The 26,273-nt window shown below is 41.8% G+C and overlaps 2 protein-coding genes across 19 annotated transcripts in view; one reads left to right on the forward strand and one right to left on the reverse strand.

Annotated features, from left to right (window-relative positions):
* ARID4B (AT-rich interaction domain 4B) overlaps nt 1-1,228 on the reverse strand; it is a 90,560-nt gene extending 89,332 nt beyond the window's left edge. For 2 of the 3 annotated variants that reach the window (XM_075748714.1, XM_075748713.1), the window contains exon 1: nt 617-638. The gene's annotated coding sequence lies outside the window, so the exon portion shown is untranslated. Of the gene's footprint in view, nt 1-616; nt 639-958 lie in introns of those variants that run through there. The other variant, XM_075748715.1, reaches the window with a different exon arrangement.
* Nucleotides 1,229-1,556: 328 nt separating this feature from the next.
* Nucleotides 1,557-26,273, forward strand: part of GGPS1 (geranylgeranyl diphosphate synthase 1) — a 60,659-nt gene continuing 35,942 nt past the window's right edge. Inside the window, exons 1-5 of one of the 16 annotated variants that reach the window (XM_075748719.1) lie at nt 1,559-1,722; nt 6,466-6,558; nt 15,341-15,411; nt 16,877-18,780; nt 19,179-20,401. In XM_075748719.1, the coding sequence (XP_075604834.1) occupies nt 19,200-19,940 (741 nt within the window). In that variant the 5' untranslated portion in view covers nt 1,559-1,722; nt 6,466-6,558; nt 15,341-15,411; nt 16,877-18,780; nt 19,179-19,199 and the 3' untranslated portion in view covers nt 19,941-20,401. Of the gene's footprint in view, nt 1,723-2,330; nt 2,607-6,462; nt 6,563-6,705; nt 6,775-11,955; nt 12,052-15,340; nt 15,412-16,876; nt 18,781-19,178; nt 20,402-26,273 lie in introns of those variants that run through there. The other 15 variants (XM_075748720.1, XM_075748724.1, XM_075748726.1 and 12 more) reach the window with 15 other exon arrangements.

The raw sequence follows: 26,273 nt of genomic DNA on the forward strand, positions 1-26,273 counted from the left end.
TTCCACAGACCGCGGCTTCCCCTCCACTCGCTGCCATTGACGCCATTTCTGTCAGAGGAGGAGAAACTTGCCACAACAACAACCCACCCCCAGCCTCCTCGGCTGCCGCGGGGGGGGGGGGAAGCGAGGCGTCCCCGTCTGCCTCCCCGGGGCGCTGCGCCCCCTCCTCAGGCACCTCAAGCGGCGGGAAGGGACCCGCGGGGGTCCCAGCCCTGGGACCCCCCCCCACACACACACTTTACCGCGGGGAGCCAGAGAGAGCGAAGGAAGAGAGAGGAAGGGAGCCATTGTACGAGGAAGAGTGCCTGTGTGCGCGGCGGGGGAGCGGGGTGTCGGTAGCAGCCTTCAACACCCCCCCCCCTCGACACACACACGCTTTTGTAGGGGCTGCGGATCGCGGCGGCTCCTCCTTCCCCCCCCCCAAAAAAAAAAAAAAAAATAATAAAGGAAAGCGCTGACTCCGCGGCAGGAGTTTCAGCAGCAACAGCCGCAACTCCCCAGCTCGGCGCAGCGGGTCCGGGCGGGGGGAGGGCGGGAGGCGGCGGGGGGGAAGAAAAGGAACAAGAAGAAAAGAAGGGAGTGGGGAGGGAGGGGGGCGGGGAGAAAGGGGCCCGACCTGCTCGGCGGGGACACGGAGCGTGTGTGTGTGGAGGAGGGGGCTCCGTCCCCTCCCGGCGGAGGGGGCTGGAGAAGCCGCCGGTCCCTCCCGCACGCAGGCGGCACCCGATCTCCCTCCCCCCCGCCCCGCCGCTGGGTGTTTTGGGGGGGGGGGGAAGGAAGATCGGCGAGTCCCGCCGCAGTCTCGCTACGAGGAGAAAAACAACCGTCCCCCTCCCCCCCGCACGCCCGCCCCACCGCCGCCGCCCGGCCCCGCGCCCCCCCCCCAGGCCCCCGCGCCGCCTCCCCATCCGCCGGCGGCGGGGCCAGGGGGGCTCCTTCTCCGGCTCGGCGCCGTTACCTTTGTTCCGCGGCGCCCGCCCGCCCGCTACTCCCCCGACCCGAGGCGGGGGGGAGGGAAGGGAACGGGACGAAGCCTCCTCTCAGCTCCGGGCCCCCTCGGCCGGCCTCGGCCCCCGCTCAACCCTCCGGCAACGGCTCTGCTCGCGGCGGCTCCCCGTGCGGCGGGGCCGATCCGTCCTGCGCGGACCCGGCGGTGGCGGCGGTGACTGCTCGACTCAGAGCCTCTCGGTCCCCCTCCCCCTCCCACACCGACGGACTGACTGACGGACGGACTAGGGCACGCCCCTCTCCCCGCCTCCTCCATTGGGCCCCGGCCTGCAGAGCCCGCCCTTCCCTCAGCCCCATTGGCCGTCGTATCGGAAATACTGACATCATTTTTCTCCACTACTATGGAAACTGAGACTCGGCGCTGAGGGTGCTTATGGGTGACGTTGTTCTCGCTCGCCGCTCGTACCGGCTCGAGAAGCAGCTCGGCGCGGAGGGGTGGACGACATCTCCCAGGGTGCACCGCGCGCGGCCGCCGCGAGGGGGCGGGGCCTTCGCCGAATGCTAATAAGCCGTGGGGGCAAGGCTGGCGCCTGCGCAGTGGGGTGCTGGTGGCGCATTTTCCCCCGAGAGGGGAAGGTGGCGCCCGGCGGAGCGGAAGGGGGCGGCGCTTTTCCCGCCGAGAGCTGCTACCGCCAGCGCTGCTGCCACTCCTGGAGCGGAGGCTGCTCGGGGGAGTGGGACACGGCTTCGGCTGGCGGCGGAGAAGGAAGCGAGGTGGGTGGTGGTGGTGGTGGCGGCGGCGGCGGCGGCGGCTGCCGTCCGGGCTGAGGCCGGGCGCAGGGGGTTGCCCCGCGCAGCCTGCCCGTTAGCCGATTGTTGCTGGTCGGAGGCGTTGTCGCCGCCCGACGCGGAGTCCGGGCGCTGAGGGAGGCGCGCTCCTCTGGGGAGCCGGTCCTTCCTCTCTGCCCCGGGTCGGATGGCGAGGGCGAGCTCGGCTGCGGGGGGGGAGCGGGTCCCGTGGCCGCCCCGCTTAGGAGGGGCTGGCGGGCTGCCTGGAAGGGGGCCGGGAAGGGGCTGAGGGGAAGGGGGCTGGAGCCGGCGGCCGCCGTTAGTGCTGGGCGGCGCCGGCGGGTACCGGCGCTGTCGCCGGGGCGGGCTGACTGAGCGCTCGGGGGGCTGGGGCTGCGCCGGGCTGGCGGCGGGCGGTGCTTCCCTCCCCGGTGGCTGAGCCCGGCTGCCGACAGCGCAGATCAGAAAATGGGGGTGGACGGCGGGTAGGGGGAGCGAGAAGTCCTCGGCTCTTGGTCTCGCTTTATCTAAAATGGCGCTGGTGAGGCTGGGCTGCTTGTCTTTGAGTTGTGGAAGCAGCTAGAGAGGCTCTGCCGCCTCCGTCGCGTTTACATCTCTTACGTTGAACTCTGAAAAAGGAGCCTCGTTTCCTTTGGTTTGACTACGATGTTTTGGGCGGGGGTTAGCCATCTGCAAGCAGAGTAACAACTTCATGTTCTTTGTGAAATGTGAATTTTTTTCTGAGAAGCGATTCAGTGGTAGTCACGGTTTCTGCTGACTCGTTTTCTGTCTCCGTGTCAGCTTGCAGCTAAAAACCCCTTCGTGTCCGTGTGCTGTCACAGCATAGTGTGAGGACTTTGACAGCCCAGGTGTTGTTGTCTGGCTTCTGTAGCGTTCGTGCTCAATTACATCTGGAAATCCTGTTAAAATCGAAGCACAAGTCCAGCAACAGTATGTTCTTGCTGTTCTGGCTTTAGTGTTGAAATTGCAGCTATGGAAAGCTGTTTGTTTACTTAGCGCATCTTTGGGGAAGGTGTATGACTATCCTTTCACCTGTGGGAAGTTGCCTAGCCTTAAGTTGAATACAAGGTTTTGTTCGTATCAGCCTAGGAAGGGTTGCAAGGAGGACTCTGCTAATTAGAATGAGAATGTGGACTAGGGTGACAAGTGTCCTGTCCAATTACATTTGGATTAAGAGCCTTGATAGTCTCTTTGAAACAATACACATTCACAACAGTTTCTCTGTATTCCTTCTGAAACAGATCTTCTCACTGCTACATCTCCTTATTTAGGGGTTTGTTGGGGTTTTTTACTGGTTACAATGAAACCAGTGTCTTGGTGCACTGAGTTCTGTGATGGAGCTGATTTAAGAACTTTCTGGATGGTTCTTTTTGCACTACAGCTCTCTGCTCCTCTGGTGTGTCTCTTTTATTTTCTGTGTAACTGTACTGTGATTGGAACAACTGACATTACGATGCTTTTTGAAATATCATCTGTATATTTAGCATGGACTACTTTGGTGATCATGTTCCCCTAATTTGGAGGAGGGGGAAAATATTCTGCAGAATGGGATGGAAGGGATGGGGTGAGAAGTTGTTTTACAAAGTTCCAAAGTAAAGATTTTTCTTTACATGTTACCTAGAGTTACTATTACTTGCATCCTCTCTAGAAAACTACTAGACACAGATTACAGCTTCAAGTATAGTTTTAGAGTACGTTCAACTTATGGAAGCCCATGTCACTATCTTATTCTAGTGTGTTATTCTTATTTGTGTGTTTTCAAAGATCTTTAGAAGGTTTGTTGCAGTCCAAAACAGAGTTCTGTGGGCTCTTTGTTGTGATTCATGGCCTGTGCCCATGACACCTGTTCTGTATGCTTATATGGGGATACTGAGAATTAACTGGAAAAATACCTTAGTCATGCATTAATTGAATGCAGCAAGACTATGTACTGTTTTAAAAAGGAAACTGGTTTAAAACACAAAAGAGCCTTAACTGTTTTAATCCTTTGAATAAGTGTACATGTAATCAATTCTTTCACTAACAAAAGGCTTTGCATTCTCTTTCATTTATTGTTTGACTCCTGGCAGTTTTTATTAGGAGCTGCTGACTGAGATCTTGTCTCTCAATGTCTTCAATGAGAAGACTTTCTGCAACAGTGTAACTTCTGTAGTAAATTGGTCAGTCCCCTAGGCAGGAAATGCTTAATATTAAGCATTTCCCAAGTGTCTCAAATGTGATAGCTTTGTGCAAAAAGCAGTAATATTACAAGTCTCATATTATGGTGTTCTTGCTTACAGGCCTTTATAAGCATCTTCATTTACATATTTCTTTATCAAGTGTCCCTTTCTTTGTATAAGTTTGGGGGGAGGTTCTGCTTGCTGTTCTTGTTTCTGTGGGTGTGTTAGACATGTAGCTGTCTGACAAATAATCAGCCTGTTTCTTTCTTCATTAGTGGAAGTTACCTATCACTTCCTTTAAAGGTAGCCTAGCAGTCCGGGAAAGTTTCACTATAGTGATTTAAGCTAGGTTACCATTCAATTTTGTCTGTTGGAGCTTTTTTGCCTCCCTTTTAATTAAAAAAAAATAGAAGTCTTGGCACTTGTGGGAGAAGAGCCTGACTAATTTTCTGTGTATAAACAGCATTTCAGGTGGACTCTTATTAGTTTTGTGAGAAAAGAGGTGAATATTTAGTTTGATGCTGTGTACTACTAATAAATTTCAAGTTTGAGGATTCTGAATATTGTCTTTAGTGTCCTACAGACAGACAAGAAACCTCCTAATCCCCTGAGGGGGAGAAGAACAACTCAATATTAACTTCTAAGCAGAAACTTTTATGGAGAAGGAATTCTAACCCTAACATCTCTTCCCAGCTCTGTTGGATAGCTAGGTACTTGCAATTGTAAACCATCTGTGTGGCTTTTTGACAATAGTACTCACAGGAGAGTTAAGTTGATAGTGTGTCCTTATATCCATCTCTACCAGTTTCTTTCTGCTTAAAAGATCTGGGGTGGACTGTGATAATCTTTCTGATTTCACTTCCTCGCTAAAGTCCTTTGAGGCTTTTATCCTTGATACCTAAGGGGTACAGTTTTACAGCTGACTCTCAGTGGCAGTGCTACTTTAAAAGCAGTTCCTATCCCTTCTGTTATACCAACAAGCTGAAAACAAAATAGTGACTTGAGGGTGTCACATCTGGTTTAGATTACTGTGTGGCCTGACTGCTAGTTGTCCTGGCATACCATGGGATAGGATGGAAAGGCAGTACCATTCATTGTGGCATTACTGCTAAGAAACTATGCAAGCTTTCCCAAAAGGTCCAGTCTTACAAGCATTTTGTTGGCAACTGTGTTTGCTTAAATAGCCTTTCTTGCCCCTGAAGTGCTGATGCATTTGATTAACATATGCAGTGAAGCAAATAAAGGAACTGATCCAAACCCAAGCTTGGAAAATAGTTATTAATGCAGATCAGTTCCCAAGTTTGGACTGCTACAAATGCTTACGGGTGTGGAGGGTGGGAATGGGAGTAGGCAGGAACTGACTGAGCTATACCGAAAGGGAAAGGTCGTGAATGTTGAGGAATACCAGTTTGTCCAGGTGGCTTAAGAGGAAGCAATGATCTTAATGCTGATCTTCTGAGCTTTTGAGAGGAAGGTATTGCTGGATTATTTTGAGCAAGTGTGGAACATAGTTTATTTTACTCATGTTAACCACTCCCCTTAATGTACCTACCTTACATTAAAAATGTATCAGTCTAAACTTATAAATATCACCTTATATAAATTATCCATAAAAACAACTGTTTCAACTATTCAGTTGCTCTAGGGGCAAAAAGTACATCCTTCCAGGATGCTAGCTAAGTAGCTGAGAAATGATGCTGAAGTAGCATGAGACTTTATGCTAGTGCTGCAGTTCCTGTCTTAAAATGACATTAGAAGAATTCTTTTGAGCTGCTGCATCTGCAGTGCAGCAAGAAAGGCTAGAGGTGAAAGGACAGAAAATCTATTGTAGAAAACAGTCTGAAAAAAATGCAGATATAGATGACCAAAGGGTATGTGAACTGAAACATAATAAAAATTGTTATGTAGGGAATGGATCCTAAAAGATTTATCATAAAATTCTATGATGTATATAGGATATGGGAAAGTGTGTAAAGATATCTGTGTGATTAAACAGAGGTAAGATAAAGGTATATTCCTGTTCTGCCTTCTAAAACAAGACTGAGGAATTCTATCAGAAGGCTGATGCTAGTGTTCAACTTGTTTAGGTTGCCTTGGTGTGAGGTGTATTTTCTGCTCTTAGGCATCTCCACTTTTGTAGGAAGAAAGCGTTTAGGGAGGTCTAATCAGATTAGTCATATGAGGTTTTGTATGTGCTGAGTGTCTTCTCTAAGACTTAGTGGAGCTTCATTGTTGTGAATGCTAATGTTTTAAATACTTCTAGCGTCTAAGCCCTCTAACACATATAAAAGAACAAACAAAGTCTCAGAGTTGGTTTAAACTATTAATGAATAATTAAAGAAAACTGTATTTAGTATACATGCTTGTTTTTCTTTTAAATGACATCTGGAAAACTTGTTTATGTAATGAAGGCAGTACTAACTGGCATGTTCAAAATCGGAGTATTTGCACCTAACTTTGAAGTCATCTGACTTTTTAATTTTATGCATCTATTTTTTACTTCCCTAATTTTTGATCTAAATAGTGTTAATAACATTGTCTTTAACAGTGACCTACCTCTTATGAAATAAAGAAATGGATGGGATGGATGAAACATCTAAAAGAATCCTAGAGCCATACCAATATTTACTTCAACTACCAGGCAAGTTTCTTTGTACTGAGTTGTTTTTAAATGTCAAAATTGGTTTTATAGCAACTTTTGTCTTGAAGTATAAGCCAAGAAGTTTTTCTATTCTTGATTTGTGGATTTAAGAGCAATTAAAAGTTACACTTTTCAATATTTATTATCTTCTTTCTGTTGTAGAATCACCCCTTTGGTGAGATTAGTACAATAGCTCTTGAGTGGGTCTGTTGCAAAGTAGTATTTCAGTTACTCTGTTCTCTAGTCAGAGTAGCTGACTTGCTACTTTTTAAAACTGATAAGGGCAAGTACTGAAGACTTGACCCCATTATTAAAGAACAAAACATCATCAGCCCTGAGTTTATCTGCTTGCTGTACTGGACTCAGTGGGTTGTATTGTTTTTTTTAAATAGACTGTTTCTTTTGTAGTAACTCTTTCTCACTAGTATGTGTAGAGCCAGGTGTTCTTATGGCCAATTTCAGCTGTCCCTGGATTGCTTCACTTACTGGAGGATCAACCAGTCCTTGTGTGGTATTGGGTCACTAGCAACACATTCAGATGAAGTTTTCAGTCTTGAACAGTACCTATGTTAGCAGAATTCAGGAGGCAGCTTAATAGAGAACTACTGTATGGATATGCATCTCAGAAGCCTCTTTAACTAAACAGTCAGATTTTTGCTGTGGCTTTCACTTCTACACCTAAAGTGTAGAGACGACCACAGTCACTTTGATAGCTTATAACTTTGTAAAAATAATGGTGGAACTAGTTTGTCACTGGGACTATTGCAGGATTGCCTTTTGTCCAGCTTATATTGCATACTGGTGAAGTTAAGAAAGATACAAAATATGGTAAATATTAAGGAAAATAAATCTGACCAAAATTATATCTGACCAGGGTAGAAGACCTTCTGTCTAGACAAGTAGCATAATGAATTACAGGCACAGTACTAAGTGGCTTTTGCACATCTGCAACAAGATCTGTGTATCAGCAAGGTGGGTCCTAATTCATTATACACAGGTATAATAAATTCCATTATTAATCTCTACAAATATCCATGACTGTCTTGTCTACATTAGTGATTTCATTTGACTTGGCAGTTAGTACTACTTGAGTTGAAAAATAAGAAAAGAATTTGGAACATACTTTTTTAACGTCAGAAAGCTTGTTTCCCATTTCCTCACAGTATATTCTATTTGGTTGTGTTGAACTGGGTGGCAGTTTTGCTAGAGAATTACCTTAAGAATGAGTCTACAACATTCCTGAGAGCTTCCTAAGAGCAGGTCCTGAAGAAATTTACTTCCCTCCAACACCATCTTTAAGTGTACATTTTGTTTGGTTAGCTTATCTCATATAACCAAGGTATATTCACAGATTGGTAGGGGTTGGAAGGGACCTTTAGAGATCATCTAGTCCAGCCCCCCTACTAGAGTAGGATCACTTATAGCAGGTTGCACAGGATTGTGTCCAGGCAGGTTTTGAATATCTCCAGAGAAGGAGACTCCACAACCTCTCTGGGCAGACTGTTCTAGTGCTCTGTCACCCTCACGGTGAAGAAGTTTTTCCTCATATTTGGATGGAGCTTCCTGTGTTCCAGTTTGTGCCCATTGCCCCTTGTCCTGTCACTGGGCACCTCTATATTTTTAGCTGCTAATTATTTTTTAAGTTATTGTAGGTACCAGCGAAAAAAGCTCAGCTTCCTATTAGGAAATATACAACAGACAAAACGTGCCAAAGAAGCTTCCATGGGCAAAAGTGCTTGATTAATAGCTCTTCAGTTAGCTTTCATTTTAAATAATGCATCTAGGATATACACTTAACCTTCCCACCTTGACTCCTGTGGCTAAATTCTTATACTTTGTGAGTGAATTTAACCCTGATCATGCTGTACTGATGGCTTATATAATGTTATACCTACTGACAGTGCAAGCATTTTATATCCTATCTTGCTACAGTATCATAAATCTGACTGTCCACTCTAACATGTTGATCTGTTTTTAATTTAGTTTACATTTTGGAGAAGGTGAGAGGCAAGATGTACTTCTCTCTATGCAGAAATAGTGGCATGATTCAAAAGGGAACATTTCTCTTAAACTAGGCAGGTAAAAGTGGCTTTCCACAGGTGCACCAGTACTGAGTAACAGGTGAAGCAGGGAGGGTTCACAATTGTGTAGCTGGATGTTTACTGCTTGTGAAACACTGGCTTTGCCCAAAGTCAGCTGAGCCAAGTACAGATCAGTAGGAGCCAGTTACTTGTATGAACCTTGGAATCGGTATGAGCATCAATGCTTGGTGAGGGGGGGAAATTGGGCATATGCTAGCTGTTCATAATTCGGGTGGAGTCCAAATGAGATGCCTGAGCTAATCTAACAAGCTCTTGCTGAAAGAGGCAGTTTCATTCCATCCTCTTCATGCTTCTGGCAGTATTCTGTATTCAGTATTCTCCTGCTTTTTAACTTGTGCCAGTTCTCAGCTTGCTAACCAAATGATTAGGTAGTATCAGTTACCTAACCTGTTAAAAACTTGCCTGGTTAATCTTGTCTTGTCTTGTTAGTGAGCTGGCACAACAGTGGGGACAAGGACCTGTTTCTGTGTTGGGTCAGCTTGCGCTCTGAGGGCCTTTTGCAGATAGTTTGGCTGAGTGTCAAAAATGTATACTTATGGCCCTGCAATAGTCCAGTTGCTTATCTCCTGAAGTTTGTTTTATTAACTAATTTTAAATGACTTAGTAACCTATGAGAACTTGAATGAATTTTGATACATATCAAACTTTGTTTACATAAAAAGGGATTGTATAATGTATTAAGGTTGTTTGGGGGCGAGGGTGAAAGGTGCCTGTTAATGTTGTCTGTAGTGGAAGAACACATAACTGTTACAGATTAATCCCTCAAAACAAGAAGTTGATTACTCTGCTTCTCATTAATGAAGTAAGACTTTTAAAGGTAACAGTTTCAGTGTGATACTTAAACTAAGCTGGTCTGACTTCAACAGCACTAGGATAGAGAAGCTACTAGGCTTAGGGTCTTTTTACTATGTTGTTATTTTAACTGCTAGTATTGTAATTAATGTTTATTCCTTCACTAGCAGAATTTAGTGCTTGGAGAACATACATTCTGAAACAGTAACTTTTTTGTAAAATCTCATTGTAGTAGAAAGTTGCCATACTAGTTTATTATAATGTTCTACTTAATCTAGTATTCTGTCCTTTAGTCTCGTAAACAAAGTGTGATATATAGGATTAACTTTCACAATTTATAATGTGGTTTGTCTTAAATGGCTTGATTCACATATATGATGAATCTTTTACCTACGAGTGGCTGAGCTAACAGCAGTAGCGGGTTTTGCAGCACTAAAGAGTATGTGGAGTTTTGGTTGCAGTAAAACTGATATGGACAACAGCTTGATATTGAAAGCGGTAGATTCTGATCCCATTCGTGACTGCATCTTCCCTTTCATGTGCTCTGGTCTTCACTGCAATCTTTCCTGGCCTTGTTCACCAAGCTAAACAATCAAGACTGGCTTTTGTTTTTCAGCTTTCTCTGCTGGGTTGTTGAACTTGACTAGCTTGGTGAAGGAGTTAAGCACCACAGGGCATGATCCCTACCACTGGCACAACTACACTTGACACATCAGAGGCCTCAATTTGGGCCAAGTTCCTGAGGGAGGCTGCAGCTTCTTCAGCCTGCGTAACCCTGCAGCTCTTCCACTTGAGCACTAATGTGGTTTTTGGAATGAGGGCCAAGGGCATAGGAAGCCAGGTGGCTTTTCTCCATGATACTCAACCCCCTTGCCCTCACTATCAACAGAAACAGACAGATCCTGCCTGTCAACAACTAGTTAGTTGCACAGCTGATATTGATAGCAGATTTTGGCATTTATGACCATGGGACTGTAGATCAAGGACTACTAGGAAGAGATAGCATCCACCTACCAAAGTTGGGGCAAAAGTGTCTCTGCCAACAGGCTGAGTGAGAAGGGACTTAAACTAGAAATTACAGTAGAGAGGAACGACTATACACAATCAAGTAAGGAAATAGTGAACTTGCAAATGTAGGCTGATGTGGACAAGAACCTTGCAATCAACAGAGCAGAGCTGAAGGCAGCCCATCCCAAGTCTGTGCACTTAAACAAGGAAGTACAAATAGGACAACACAATGGGGGGAGCTCTCACTTTATCTGGGTAATTTGCAGGACTGGGTGCCTCTACACAAATGCATACAGCATGAGGCATAAACAGGAGGAGTTAGGGCTCTGCATGCAGTTGCAGGGCTGCAGTTTTATTGGGATATCTGATGCGGCATAGCTCACACAGCTGGAGTGCTGCAATGGTTGGATATGGACTGCGTAGGAAGGCAGTCTGGGATAGCAAGGAGTGGAAGTTGCCTTTTATGTGAAAGAGCAGCTGAACTGCATGGAGCTCTACCTTCAGTCAGATAAGCCTGTTGAGAGCTTATGGGTTAAGATTAGAGGGCAGATCAATAGGGTGATAGTATAGTGGATCTTTGCTACAGACCACCTGAGCAGGAAGAAGTAGATGAGGCCTTCAGACAACTGGAAGATGTCTCATATTTACAGGCTCTGATCCTCATGAGACTTCAGCTACCTCAGTATCTGGTAGAAGCAGCACAGCAGGGCACAGGTAATCCAGGAGGTTTCTGGAATGTGTTGATGACCACTTGCTAACGCAAGGAGCTGATGAAGGAAGGCATGGTGCTGGACTTCACACTTAGAAACAAGGAAGAATTGGTTAGGATGTGAAGACTGGGCACATCCTTAGCTGTAGTGACGGTGGGATGGTGGCATTCAGGATCCCAAGAATAAGGAACAAGGCAAAAATCAGGATAACACCCCTGGACTAGTTAACCCTATTTTGAACAGGGGAGTTAAGCTAGACAATTCTGCGATGACTTTAATCTGTCATAAGCAGCTGCCCAGCTTTGAAAGTGTATATGCCTGCTCTCTTTGCTTGTCTTCCTGCAGTTCAGTTATGCTGGCTGTAGTGTTCTAGTAGCTGTGTAGGGAGGTCTGCTTGGGGAACCTATCCGTTTAGCCCTAATCCTGCAGAGGACAGAGCTAAACATGAAAGTGTGCGGTATAGCTGAGGTAATAAAGTAGCTTGCTTCCTCCAGAAGAGCAATGCCCCTTTCTCCTGGCTCTCAGCACCTGCTGCTTACCCTGTACTAACTCTGGCAGACCTACTTCATAAGCTGACTCAGTACATAAAGCTGGTAGAAAGCTAACCTAGCAAAAAGCAGGCAGTTTTCTGCAGAGTAATGAGTCAAATTAGCTTAGTGAGGCTCTAATGAGGAACAGGTTAATAGTCCCTCTGCTCTTTCCCATGCTGTTCTAGCCCTTTTATGTACCTGCACTGTAAGTGGGGTGCTGCCCTAAAGGCATAACTTGTGGTCCCTTTATTGCAGCAAGAGTGAAGAAATAAATTAGGAGCTTGTCCAGAGCTGGAGGTCTGTTGGGTTTGGGTCTGTACCCCATCACATGAACAATTGTGTATATAAAGAGTAAGTCAAGCTGATTTTCTTTTTTTTTTTAAAAAGCATCTCATCTGTCTGAAGAGGTAGAAGGGATTGTCTTCAGTACATCATCTTTAATCTAACTTGATCTTTGTTTCAAGGATAAGGGTTTTACATTCTTCTCTGTAGAAGGAATTTCATTAGAGTGAATCTGTTATGTTCTGAATATTTTTTCTCACCTTTTCCAACCAGCACTACTAAGGAGAAAAACTTTCCATAGTTGCTGTTTGATTTGGCTAGTATTGGGATCTTTAGCAGATTAAACCAAATGTATTTAGCATAGCTTTGATAAAAGCTTGATGCAGTAATGTCCATTATAGCTCTATACAGTAGGTAGAGCTTCTAATTTTGGAGTTAGATGTCTGTTCTTCAGTTTTACAATAGCCTGCTTAGAATAATTAACAGAGCACTGACATGTGACAGTGAAGAAACTGGGTAATTCTACCAGTATTAAGTTTTACTCCTTTTTAATTTTGTCCTAGTGTCCCTGGATTGTTGTCTAGTTTGGGAAGAGGAGGGTTGTGGCAAGGAATGGAGGCTTCTGCATCTAGGCTTTTGAGACCAGTGTTAGAGGGGTTGGGTCTTATGCCATTATAGCATGGCTGTAGGTATAAAACATGCATACAGAAAACTGCTGTAATATCAGATAGACCAGGCAGGATTGACTTCAGAACAAGATAAAGTAGCATTTATATAGCAATAATGTTCCTTTAAAGTGGCTCACACAACAGATCCTATCACTATACAGTGTTTTTTCCTTGAATAGTCAGTGTCTAAACAGCCTTGCTAGTCAAGGTAGACAAGCCTAACAATTCAAATGCTGTCTGTACTAAGGAACTGAAGTGGCTAAATCCATTGTGCATATTAATAATCAATTTACAATATGTGCTAGTACTTATGTTCCTCATGATAAAATAACACTTATTGCTGAACATCCACCATTTTGTAAGTATATTTTCTAGGAAACACATTCAGAAAAACAGAATTAGTTGCCTAATGCAAAAAGTAGGTGTTGTCTGTATCAATGAAATTTAGAAGTGAATAAGAGCTATAGATAAGGTACAACTCCTTAATGTGATATTATCTGAGCAGTTTTCTTTATGGATATACTGAAATATTTGTTAATACTTAACTATCAAGCCAAACAGTTTGGCCGATGCTTGTAACTGTTATTCTCAATATTTTTGAGCAATCTTTTCTCCTCAGTTAACTCATGCAATTATTTTAAAATAAAATATTGAATCTCTGATGCAGGGCACTTTGACTCTCCCTTGTGCAGTACTGGTGGTCACAAGTGTGTAGTGAGTCAGATCAGGGAACTAATCTGACCAAAATCTGGTCTAACCACATGGGGGAAGTCTGAGTGTTTGAAGTGTTTCAAATCCTTCATATCTGCAGAAGATGTTGTCAGAAGCAGGTCTAACTTGAATTAGTGGTGGTGCTTAGTTACCGTAAGAGGTCTTTAAACTCTTGGATACTACTCTAATTTTGTGTTTAAACTTGAGCTCTGGTTGCCTGTGTTAATTTTCTGACTTAGAAGTTCACTATTTTATTGATTTAAATAAACAGGCTTTAAAAACAGTAATTTAAAACTAGTTATGCACTTTCCTGATAGAGAGCAAGCCTGACATGGGGAGCTTAAAATATCTGTTTTGCTGTTTGAGACAAAATAATCCCTCCCTCCTGCAGAAAGCTATTAGTGTTTAAAACTGATCATAGAAAACAAAAACAGAGAACACAAGCTAATGACAGTATATGTCCAGGTCAAAGTGCCTTTTCACACGTGACAGAGCCAGAGGACAAAGCTGTTGGGGGACAAAGATAGAGCTTTTTGTTAGTCCCTTCTGATGAAAAACAAAAGATTGTGGTGATGGGAAGCAGTAGAAACTTTTGAGAACTGAGACAAATATTGAAGCCCTTTGAGCCAGGGAAGAAGGTTATCACCCTTGCTACAGAGCCCAAACCACAAAGCTATTGCTTACCTGGTGGTGACTTAATTAGAAAAGAAAAATTCTCAGTCCAGTTTCTCCAGGGTATATCGCTGTAAGTGAATCTACCCATTTTTGTTATTCTGTTCTGTACATGCTGGTCACCAGAGCAGTAGAGAAGCCTTAGAGAGATTAAAATGTTGAAATTTCTTCAGTGGTATGGGCAAGATGGCATCATCAATGTGAGGACTAATATTGCAGAGTCATGTCTCAGTAGATCTTGAGACAAGTAATACAGTACTCACTGTTCTAGGTTGCACTGCTTTGAAGTTTTAAAACTTTTTCCAAAGGCCTCGTTGATGTAAGCTACATAGGCAGAGCTGTTTGTCTAAACTTGTCTTGCAGTGATTTGAAGTTCTTACAGCTGAGCTTCTCAAAGTGCAGAGCAGCATTGTCTCACTATGGGTAGGGGGTGGCTTTATTTCATATTGATAATCAGTAGACACTGAATAAATATTTGTACATGACTCCTAGCAATTTAATAAAGAAAGCTGACAATAATTTATAGGCACATAGGTTAACTTCTATTAAAATTAACTCTGTCATGTAAAATGCATCTGGATTGAATAATAATGCTTATTTTAACACTAAACTTGGACTTTTGATCTTGTCTTTCATTCCTATGAAACAGGGTGACTGCTTGGCTCCACCAAACTAGATTTAGCCAAAGCAGAACAAATCCTGTTATTTGTAGGTAGACTTCTTGGCTATAAGATAAGTGTCTGAATTCCTGGAAAGCTCTGTTTAGAATGTTCTGTTCAGACTTTTGTTTAGAGTTATTTAGCTAGTCAAATGTCACTTTCCTGTTTAAAAAAATTGTCAGTAGCAAGTGAAGAGTACTGCAGGAGAAAGTCCTAAAAATTGAGAGAAATATTCAACAAGTATGGATACCTTCAATTAATAATGAATCATAATTGAAACTTCTTAATCTGTTACACAAAATCAACATACCTGGCAAACTAGGGCTTACTTTCAATATTACCCTGACTGTACAGGTTACCAACATAAGTAAGGATCACTTACTAATTAAACTGTCGAAACTAAATACAGTAGCCTGTAAGTATGTGTTTTGCATATTACTGTGAAATGTTTAAAACTGAAGTTGCTGATAATTGATGTTTATACAATGAGGAAACAAGCTACACACTATGATATATTTTTCTGCTTTCAGGTCATCACATTCATCAGTTTGCTGGTCTCAAATCAGCTATAGTTAAGACACTGTTGTCCCTAATAATGTATTTTATGTGATTTTTTTTTAATAATTGCCTGTAATATTTTTATTGTAGGTAAGCAAGTGAGAACCAAACTGTCACAGGCCTTTAATCACTGGCTGAATGTTCCAGAAGATAAAATACAGGTACTGGCTAATTATTTTTAGAGGGCTGTTACCTTTTTCTAAGACTACTGATAACAGATTATAAATAATCAGAAATCTTAAATGCACTGATTTCTGAATATAGTAACGTAAACTTTCAGGAAAACAGCTTCAGTGCAAAGCTTTGACTGACATGTAACACTAAAGAAATTTTATGACTTCTGTAGAATAGTTACTTCTTTCCAAGTCTTTTCAATCTTTTAATTTGTAGATAGGCAGCTACCACTGTTACCCACTTAACTCCGTTATTATTGCTGAGTTCTCAATGACTTATCAAACAAGCTAGACAGTTACCTTGTAAGCCACACAAAGGTAGTGGTTGAGAGTAAAAAATATCATTATTTTGATGCAAGAATGAGACAGGAGTTAATTTAACTTTATAAATCACTTCTTGTTCTGGACCTAAAACTATGGGCTTCTTATCATACTATCTAGAGTCCTTACTCTCTAATGAGAAGCATTAAACTAGGAATTCTCTGTCCCTTTTGCTTTTCTGCTGGACAAATCTGTGCAAGATGTGTGGCTATGTATTTAAACACTGTGGCTTGTCAAATGAAAAATTATCTTGGTTAGACTAGAGTTTTGCTAAACCGCATATAGAGTGCAAAAAATTCTCTGTGTCCAAGACAATGTAAGGAATTAACCAATTATGGCTTTTGACAGCTAGTCTCTAGTTAATTTCATTAATTGTTGGCAGAAGTACCTTTAAAGTTGTGAAGGTGGCTTAAAAGTGACACTTCATAGTCCTCAAGTAGCAAAATGGCTTAAGTGATTTAAACAATGAAGGAAGAGGCTGCATTCACCATCTAGTAACTCTTCTATTTTCCAACCTGTCTATATAACTTATTAGCCAGACTTATTCTGGCTTCCAGCTAGACATATCTTACCCTTTGTGCTCAGCTACATATCCAAATAAAATGTATTATATAGCAACCTGTGTATTGTATGCATGGGTTTAGTCTAATATCATAGATCAGAATTCAGACTGGAAGAAGCCTCTGGAAGCTGTCTAGGACAACTCCCTGCTTAAAGCAGGGCTTGCTCCATTGCTACTTCAGGCTTCTGGGGGCCGCTTTGAGTTTTTAAAATCTAAGGATGTAGATTCTGCAGCCTCTCTGGACCTGTCTTCCCATGCTGAACCCCTTCAATGATAACAAACTCTTCCATTCTGTCCAACAGGGATTTCTTATGCTGCAGACTGACTGTTGGCTCTTGCCCTTTTGCTAAGCACCTGTGACAGCAGGGGTCTCGTACTACAGTAAACTAAAGCTGCAGTGCCTCTGTAGGAGCAGAAGTTATCAGTTTAAAATTGGCAGGTAGAACTGATAATCATTATTGAGAACTTAGACCACTTGTTTTGGTTATCTTTATGAAGAAAACTAATGCTTTAATGTTTCCTTTACCACTTAAGCTGTTTGTGATAGAACTTAATATTTTTATTCTTCAGGTCATTTGAGGACAAAACCAAGACCCTGTCATCTTTTAATCTGCATCCTGACACAATTATTACTGCTTTTGTTCATACTTGTACTTTTTAATAACTTCAGGTTGTTGAAGTCTGGAGGACTCTAGTCAGCTCTCTGACATATCTCATAATCTTCTCAAGATGTCCCAGGTGTCTAGCAGCCTGATTTCCTTCCAGCTGTTTGTGTTTTTTATTAGAAATCTGAATTCTGGCACTTGCTATGGGACACTTTTTTACCTGAGATAATTTGTTGTCTTCTAGTTTATTTAGATCATACAGTTGAGGCTACTGTTCCTTGGTAGTTGATTTTGCTGTTGGTTGCCACCATTTCACTTTTTTCCAGCCAAGTGGTCTCTTTTTTCCCTTACTGCATCTCTAGTACCCATCTGATGCTGCACTGAGACATTTCAGCTTGTAGAATTGGTTCATCTGACAAACCCAGTGTTTTCTCTCTTCTAAGGAGTCATTGAAATGGCCTAGTACAGGGCCAAGCAAATCTTAAAGCTATTGCAGGTAAGGAGGTAGAACTCTGTGTTGGAGTGATACTGCTGCAGCCGCTGATTAGATTGGTTGTAAGAAAGCATAATACTCTGTACTGGTTCTTCAGCCTTCACTATGAAAAGTATTTTTTTTATTTCCTCAGGCTATGTCCTGATGTCTTCTTAAATAACCTTTTTCTGCTGTCTGAACTTTTTCACTCTTTACTTTCAACTTCGAAGCATTTTTGACACTGTCTTAAGTTCACAAGATAACTTAATTCAAACAGACATGAAGCACTGTTTCAATTAAACTTTTAAGTGTCTAGAAGTTGCAAAAGTTCATGAAACTGACAGTGGTATAAAATAGGTTAGCAAGACAAATGCTGGAATAGGTTTATCCAAGTAATTCACAGAATAGAGGGAAACTTTCCTGATAGTACTGAGAACAACATAAAGGACTAAAAAAATATTCAGACAAATAGGTATGCAAAGTTGCTTTCAATAAGTACTCTATCATCTGATCTAAAGTCAATGGACAACAACAGGTCAAAGTAGGGCTCACTTCTAACTGGTAGATGAGTCATTGGTGCTTTTTAAGTAGGTTGTTCTTGCAGTCACATCTTGGACAAACAATTAGATTGCTGGGGTTTGGGTTTTAATCTTTGGGACAGTGATCACTGAACACTAGGTGGCTTGCAGCTCACAAAAGTGCTTGCAGCAAAGTCACTCTTAGTTTTTCCTACAGCACCCACCAAATAGGACCATACTAGGTACTTGCCACTATTTAATGGTGGCCTTAGTATTTTTTAGAGCAGTTGTTCTGATAAATGTTGACTGAGTGCAATGTTTGTAGGTAGCAAGTGTAATTGGTTCATTAGCTTTAAAATCTGATTTTAATCAGATGTTTTGCAATGAGTTTTAAGCATGCAAACCTACATACTGTATAATTTATTTCCATTTAAGCAGGTGCAGAACATACCTGTTTCTTGCATAGCAGCTGTGCAATAGAAACAGTGTGTAGTGTTAAAACTCTTTCTTCTTGAATTGTTCTGCTTTGGAATTGTTAAGGTTCACTTTTAATCAATTGTAGTCAACTACAAGCTTGATGCTCTGAACTGTTTATTGTGTACCTCAGATGGTACGTGATACTGGTCTACTTAGTAACAAGTAATAAGCATGTAGGAGGCTTTACAAAAGAAGCTGTACTTGTTGCCTTTCTGCCAAGAATTTTCCAAATGATGTTTCAGAGAGAATAGTCTGTCCTTTAAGAGCTCAGTACTGAAGATAACTACACAGTGTGGGGAAAGAAAGATGAACTCTCTCCACTTATCAAAACAAGGTTTACCAGACAAATGTGTTAATGGATGATACCTGACACTCTAAAGAACTGACTTTGGGAGATCTCAGGTTAGTGAATCTAAATGTGTCACAACGTTGTGATGCTTTTCTTTTCCTCTATTCTTGTTTCTAATAGTAGTTACTGCATGACTCCTAGACAATGGCATATTTTAGAACTGTAGCAACAATGAAGAGGAGCATGTAAGTGGAAACACTTCAAGGAGTAAGTTCACTTTGAATCTGAAAACAGTACACAAGACAGACCACATGATCCAGGACTTAACAGCAAACTGGCTGATGAAGAGGAGTCATACATGTGTATTAATAGTATAAAAGCCAGTGGTCTAAAGGGGAACCTCAGTAATAAGAATATCATTCTTTAAAACCTTACCCATTTCAGATAAGATCTGGCAAAACTGGAGGTTAAATTACAGTGGGAGCTTAATCATGTTCTCTTCTTGTAATAGGTTATCATTGAAGTGACAGAGATGTTGCACAATGCAAGCCTACTGGTGGATGATATTGAAGATAATTCAAAGCTACGGCGGGGCTTTCCAGTGGCACACAGTATCTATGGAATTCCATCTGTAATCAACTGTGCTAATTATGTGTATTTCCTTGGCTTAGAGAAGGTTTTAACCCTTGATCATCCAGATGCTGTTAAAGTTTTTACCCGTCAACTTCTAGAACTCCATAAAGGTCAAGGCTTGGATATTTACTGGAGGGATACTTACACCTGTCCTACAGAAGCTGAATATAAAGCTATGGTACTCCAGAAGACCGGTGGTCTCTTTGGGTTAGCCGTAGGCCTCATGCAGCTGTTCTCCAGTTATAAAAAAGACTTAAAGCCACTTCTTAACACGCTTGGCCTCTTCTTCCAAATAAGAGATGACTATGCCAACTTGCACTCCAGAGAATATACTGAAAACAAGAGTTTTTGTGAAGACTTAACTGAGGGCAAGTTCTCATTCCCAACCATTCATGCAATTTGGTCAAGACCTGAAAGTACTCAGGTGCAAAACATTTTACGTCAAAGGACGGAGAACATAGATATAAAAAAATACTGTGTACATTACCTTGAAAATATGGGTTCCTTTGAGTACACTCGGAATACATTGAAAGAGCTTGAATCTGAAGCCTATAAACAAATTGAATCACTTGGGGGAAACCCTGAGCTTGTAGCACTAGTTGAACAGCTGAGCAAAATGTTCAAAGAAACTGAAAACTAAAAATTTAATTCCTGGCAGTGGATTAAAACTCTTCTTAAAATGTGGAAAATAAATAGACTGAGAGGTGTGATCATCAGTCTCACTTAAAACTTTTTCTTGTAGCCATGTTACAGAAATTACTGTTAAAAACAATTTGTCACTGAGTATCGAAAAATATACCCTATTATCTATACAGTCTTGACCGGAGCTGCTTACAGATGGCTTTGTTAAAGCAAGTTTTGAATCTAAATGTTATCATCTTTACACAATCAGCATTATTTCAGGCATAAACCTGATATCTTTAACTAGGATATTGAAGTTTCTGGCTGAAACTGTTAAATTATATTGACCTGAGTGTATTGTGCATTTTCAAACAATGCTCTAGTAAACTAAAATGTACAATGTTAAATAACAGAAGAAGGTATTTGCAATCATGATGTACATAAAACTATTGTGTGATATTTGTGTTAGACTTGTGAAGACCAGATGGATCGGCTTACTCAGTTCTTAAAGATCCTCTAGTTCCAAGCCCCCTGCCATGGGCAGGGACACCCTCCACTAGACCAGGTTGCCCAAAGCCCCATCCAACCTGGCCTTGAACACTGCCAGGGAGGGGGCAGCCACAACCTCTCTGGGCAACCTGGTCCAGTGCCTCACCACCCTCACAGGGAAGAATTTCTTCCTAATATCTAAATCTACCCTCCTTCAGCGTAAAGCCATTACCCCTTGTCCTGTCACTCCATGCCCTTGTAAATTGTCCCTCTCCAGCTTTCCTGTAGGCCCCTTCAGGTACTGGAAGGCTGCTAGAAGGTCTCCCTGGAGCCTTCTCTTCTCCAGGCTGAACAACCCCAACTCTCTCAGCCTGTCTTCATAGGAGAGGTGCTCCAGTCCTCTGATCGTCTTCGTGGCCTCCTCTGGACTCACTCCTACAGGTCTATGCCTTTATGTTGGGGACCCCAGAGCTGGACACAGTCCTCCACGTGGGCTCTCATGAGAGTGGAGTAGAGGGGCAGAATCCCCTCCCTTGACCTGCTGGTCACACTTTAGGTGCAGCCCAGGATACAGTTGACTTTCTGGGCTGTGAGCATACATGGCCAGGTCATGTTGAGCTTCTCGTCCACCAACAACCCCAAGACCTTCTCCTCAGGGCTGCTTTCAACCCATTCTCTGCCCAGCCTGTAGTTGTGCTTGGGACTGCAAAAATAATGAATATGATATCCAGCTTCTGGGGGCATTTCAGGGGAATGTGAATTATAAAAGACAGTATTTTATATGCAAGTAAGACTAATGTTTAGTGTAAAATTGTAGCTTTATAAAGATTTCTGAGTACCTTAGAAAAAAGATGCTTTGCTGATGCAATGGAATAAGTTTGCAGCTGATTCTAGTTCTGAAGTAAATAATTTTGATTGCCTGGTTTTAGATTTTTAAACTGTCAAATATTTTGTAGCCAGGGACTTAAATCTATGCATTTGAGCTCATATGTATGACTAAATAGCAACATGCTAAGCTGCTACTGAAAATGGAATGGGATTCATACCAGGTAACTTTAGGACACTGTAATTGGTGCAGGTCTCTTTAATCTCTGCTTATAACTGAGAGGGGCTTCTGCAGGAGTTGATTCATAATTCATACTGCATTCCTATTCTGAATTGCTGTCTGGAGGTGTGTTATAGGTCTCTCTAGAGAGACAAGTTCTGTAATTTTTAGCTAAAACAAAGTACGGCATCTTGTTCTACAAGCTATAATACCACTTCAGTTCTGCTAATTGCTTAAATAGTGCTTTAAGATTACGTACACAGACATACCAAAGTAGAACTGTAACTGAGAATGAGAGGGGAGGGCTGATTAAGTGAAAAAATCCTCTGTTTATCTATAGATAATATATTATAAAGGTGAACAAAACATAAGCAGAGATGTTTGTTTTTTCTTGGCTGGGCTGGCTTTAATCAGGTTCAGTTTCCTTAGTCTTCACAGCTACATAAAGCTTTGCTTTGGCATAGGGAGATAATGGTTTGGATCAGAGATAGGACTGGTGCTATCAGTGGTGGTGTTAGCTCAAGCATAGTCTGAAAAGAAATGGCCAGAGGTACTTAGCTTCTGACAGCTGAAGGATAGTTTTAAGCAGGTGTTCATTTACTCTACCTGGAAAGCAGGTACAGTCATGGTCTCAACCCACTAAGAAAACAAACTGAAAGAGGTTGCTGTAATGTCTTCCCTAGGCAGCCTTAAGATTCTTCTGGAAGTGATCAAGCATGAAAAAAATCAGGATGACTGCTTTTAGTCAGAGACATTATGAAGTTATGGATGATAGCCTGTGCCTTTTATCTGCATGCTGAGAAGGCATCATTGTCTGCTCTGTGATTAGGCACAGAATATTAGCCTCTTCACTGAATGGACCTGGTCACCAGGACTGAATAGCTTAAAGTTGGTGAAAGGTGTCTTTTCTTTAATGTTAATGACAGAATTGTAATTCCTTTTTTATAACTTGCAGTGCTTAGTAGTAAGCCTGTAAATTATTAATGTTTTATGAGAAAATACTGTTTGCAGCAAAGTACAACATTTATTTTGTGCCATGTCTTGGGAATTTTTAAGCACTGTTGCAGCTGATGTTGAATGTGGGAGAGCACTGGAAAACTGTTGGTGTCAGGAGAATCTCCTCTCCTAGTCTTACCATAAAAGATATCCTTGTGCCTATTAGGATATTTTAACTAACATATGCGATGCAAAGTTCACTTAGTGCCATTTCGTGTCAGCTCAGTTGCTGGATGTAAACAGTTCTGTGTAATCAAACTTTCCTAATAAGGTAGCTTTTCTTAGTTTTATACAAAACTTCTCTACCAGCTGAGACTTCTTCTGTGTCATTGCTGCTTTGGTTCGTTCTGGCAACTCACCCTGGTATTTATTCTAATACCATATATTGTAGACTGTGCCTCTGTTAATTTAGGAGAAAGTACATTGGAAGTTTTCCAGCTGTAGGCCCTTTAAACCACAAATGGGTAAGAAGGGAAAAGTATGCTGGGAAAAGAAAGCTGGACCATACAACAAGAAACAAGAAACCTTACAGCTCTGTCTTACACTTCTGCCTTCAGGGTATTCAAAGCATCTTTTAGAATTAAGCATCAGCAGTGATGATGCTCTGTACTAAAGGTAGATTTTCTATTTGGTGCCATGAGACAGTGCATCCTCATCAGCATTCTCCAACATTGGCTCTGGTACAAGCTCTTGGTGTTAAGCCACGTTAGGAAAATCAATTCCGTAAAGCAGCATGAGAGTTCTTGTGGCAGAACTAGTTTAGTTCTGGTAAGTGCTGCTCTCTGTTGCTGTGCCTCCCACAACACAGGGAGTAGGTTTATTCCTGATCTTCACAAGAGATGCATTGCTGTGGAATGGAAATCTGAGTTGCATGTGGAAATGCCCGTGGGGAAACAAAGGGGGTGCTGGTTTCAATGTCAATCCCTTTGAGCCAGAACTCCTCCCCTTACTATCTTCCTACCATTGCCAACAAGTTCTACTTGGATCAAATTCCCAGTGCATTTCTTGGGGGGTTTAGCTCTTGCAGTACATAAAAAGAAAAATCCAAATACTTATCAGTCCCAAACATTTCGCCTTACCTCAGTCTGTTTTCTGATTGTGTGCTTGCTTAGATGTAAATGCATGCTGGATGTAAATGAATGCTGTCACCTGTTTTTGAGTGGCCAGCAATTGGATCATAGAAACATAGAATGGTTTGGGTTGGAAGGGACCTCAAAGATCCTCTAGTTCCAACCCCCCTGCCATGGGCAGGGACACCCTCCACTAGGCCAGGTTGCCCAAAGCCCCATCCAACCCGGCCTTGAACACTGCCAGGAAGGGGGCCTCCACAACCTCTCTAGGCAACCTGTTCCAGTGCCTCACCACCCTCGTAGCGAAGAATTTATTTATAACATCTAATCTAAATCTACTCTCTTTTAGTTTAAACCCATTCCCCTTGTCCTGTCAGACAGATGGAACATCTGTCTCTGCTTTTTCCAAGGCTGATGTTATCCCCATCAATTATAGTGAAAATTGCATCACTTAAGGACCTTCGTGAGGAGATAGCTTGTCTTCCATCTCTCCCTTGGAGCTTAGGTTGTTCAAGTACAAGCTAAGTGCAACTTTGTATGTATCAGTCAGTTGTTGATACAAACAGCCTAAAAATGTTAGTGGCAGTGGGAAAGTAGCTGTTGATATTTCTTTATGCTTTCAACTTTATGGTTGATTTTGCTAATTATTAACTATCTAAATGCTTCCATGTGCTATGGAAACTTCCTATATTAATGGCTTCTTTCCCCAGTTACTGTTAAAGTGCTAACATGGTATAAAAAAACATAGGATTTGTAGGGGTTTTGGTGTTGGGGGTTTTTTTGCATGTCCTTCTATAAAACTGGTTTGAACTCTTAATATGTCTTTAGCACTAAACTGGGCTAGGCTTTTATTCATGTACAAGAGCTATATAAGCATCTGTTGCTCTTTATTCTGTCTTAATCTTATCACTTTTACATTTCAGGTTTGTTATTTACTATGTTCTTTGTATTGTTTGCTCAGTACTTTCATTGTAATTCTTTTTTCAGCTATATTTCTATTCTGCTACTAATACCATACCACACACAATACTATCAAACTCTATTTTGATCCTGGACAAACAAAATAGTCTGTGTCTGCTTTTGAAATGTTAAATCTTGGCTCATTGTATGCCTTCAACAAAGTAATCCAAGATTTTCTGCAATCTTGAAATGCCTGAAACCTTTTTTTCCCAAGAAGCTAAAGCCTGTAACATATTTTATATTGCTATAAATTTTGTCCCATATAGCTTGAGCTCCTTTCCCTCTCCTGCCCATTTGCTTTCAACACCTATTTTGCTTTGGTGGTAATGCTCGTTAGGCCTGTTTGTGAAAGAACTTAACTCACTAGCCCTGGGGGAGAGAAGTTAATTTTTGTCTGGATTAATGAATTATCCCACTCAGCAAGAGCCTGATGAATGTTAGAGCTGGCAGGTGGACAGAGGCAAGAACAGAGCTAGGGAAAGGATTTGAAAGAATAAGAAAACCCATTTTAGGTTCCTGATGCTGCCTCATGTAATTCACCTCATCTTACAGCATCTCCTTCACTTTGTTAGGAAAGGCTAAAGACCGTGGTTAGTTTCACTGAGCTTCCCTTCTTGCTTTCCAAATAGAATGTAAGAGATATTCAAGCTAAAAATTATTTATTCTGATAGTTATATAAATAAGTTGCACATATGATCTTAAGTTTTTGATTAAAGGTACGGATAAAACAGAGTACATTGTTTCATTACTGCATTTTTCTTTCTCTAACATTTTTTCTATTCTTGAAGCCAGGGAAACATAATCTGCTATGTGCCTACTTGTCTTGATTGTTGCCTCACATTAACATCCTTCCTGAATAACTTTTATTATAGCTGAGCACCAGTGTTCACCTTTTCTGCAGCATTTTTTTAACAATTATTTTAGAAGGCACTTTTGTGAGGTGTGGCTAGGAATAATCCATGATTCGTTAATTCACTTTCATTCAAGCGTATTATCTGCAAAATTTATAGTAAAGATTCAGGTTAAACCACATGAATACTGATAGTGTTCCTCACCCGTGTGCCCTAGGGAACAAATACGTTCTCACTTTGCTCAGTAAATACCTTTTCAATGAGTTTCTAGGTTTACTACAGCATAGAGAACTGTGGGAGATACCCCAAGAAGGCCTAACATGACACTTCCAGGGAGAGCACTGCAAAACCTGACATGAATTTGTGTGGAAGACGAAGTCTGATGTGAAGGGAAATCACAGATAACTTTCTGCTTTTGAACTCCATGAAAATACTCTCTACTCTGCTAGTATATGAATTATATGCTGTCAGTAAGCAGTTGCATCTTTTCTTGATCACAGTAGATTATTTTCCCTCTCTTCATAATGTTTCAGTTGTTGTTTCTGGAACATATGGTATAAGTTACTTAATCACTCAGTAAAGTAATTATTGAAGTCCGTAAAAATGAAAAATAGCAAACATACATTTTTTGGTTGTGCTGTTTTGAAATACACAAAACTGGCCTGTTCTCTTGCTGTAATCTAGTATATGTCACTCTGCAGTGAACTTCTGTTAGCTGAGGGACGCATAACAACTTTTCACCAACTTATTAAAATCAGGCTGACACCAAGGCCATGTGAACAAATTAAAAAGGAAAAAAACAATAGAAGTGTTTGCACAGGAAAAACCACAAAGTTCTTTAAAAATAGAATTGCAGAGATAATACATGAAGCATGGAACTGACTCCTACAGTTTTTCTGTGGCTTTAACCAAAGAACCTATTGCTACTTATGGTCTCTTTT

Source organism: Balearica regulorum, chromosome 3, assembly GCF_011004875.1.
Source record: "Balearica regulorum gibbericeps isolate bBalReg1 chromosome 3, bBalReg1.pri, whole genome shotgun sequence".
NCBI classification, from domain to species: domain Eukaryota; kingdom Metazoa; phylum Chordata; class Aves; order Gruiformes; family Gruidae; genus Balearica; species Balearica regulorum.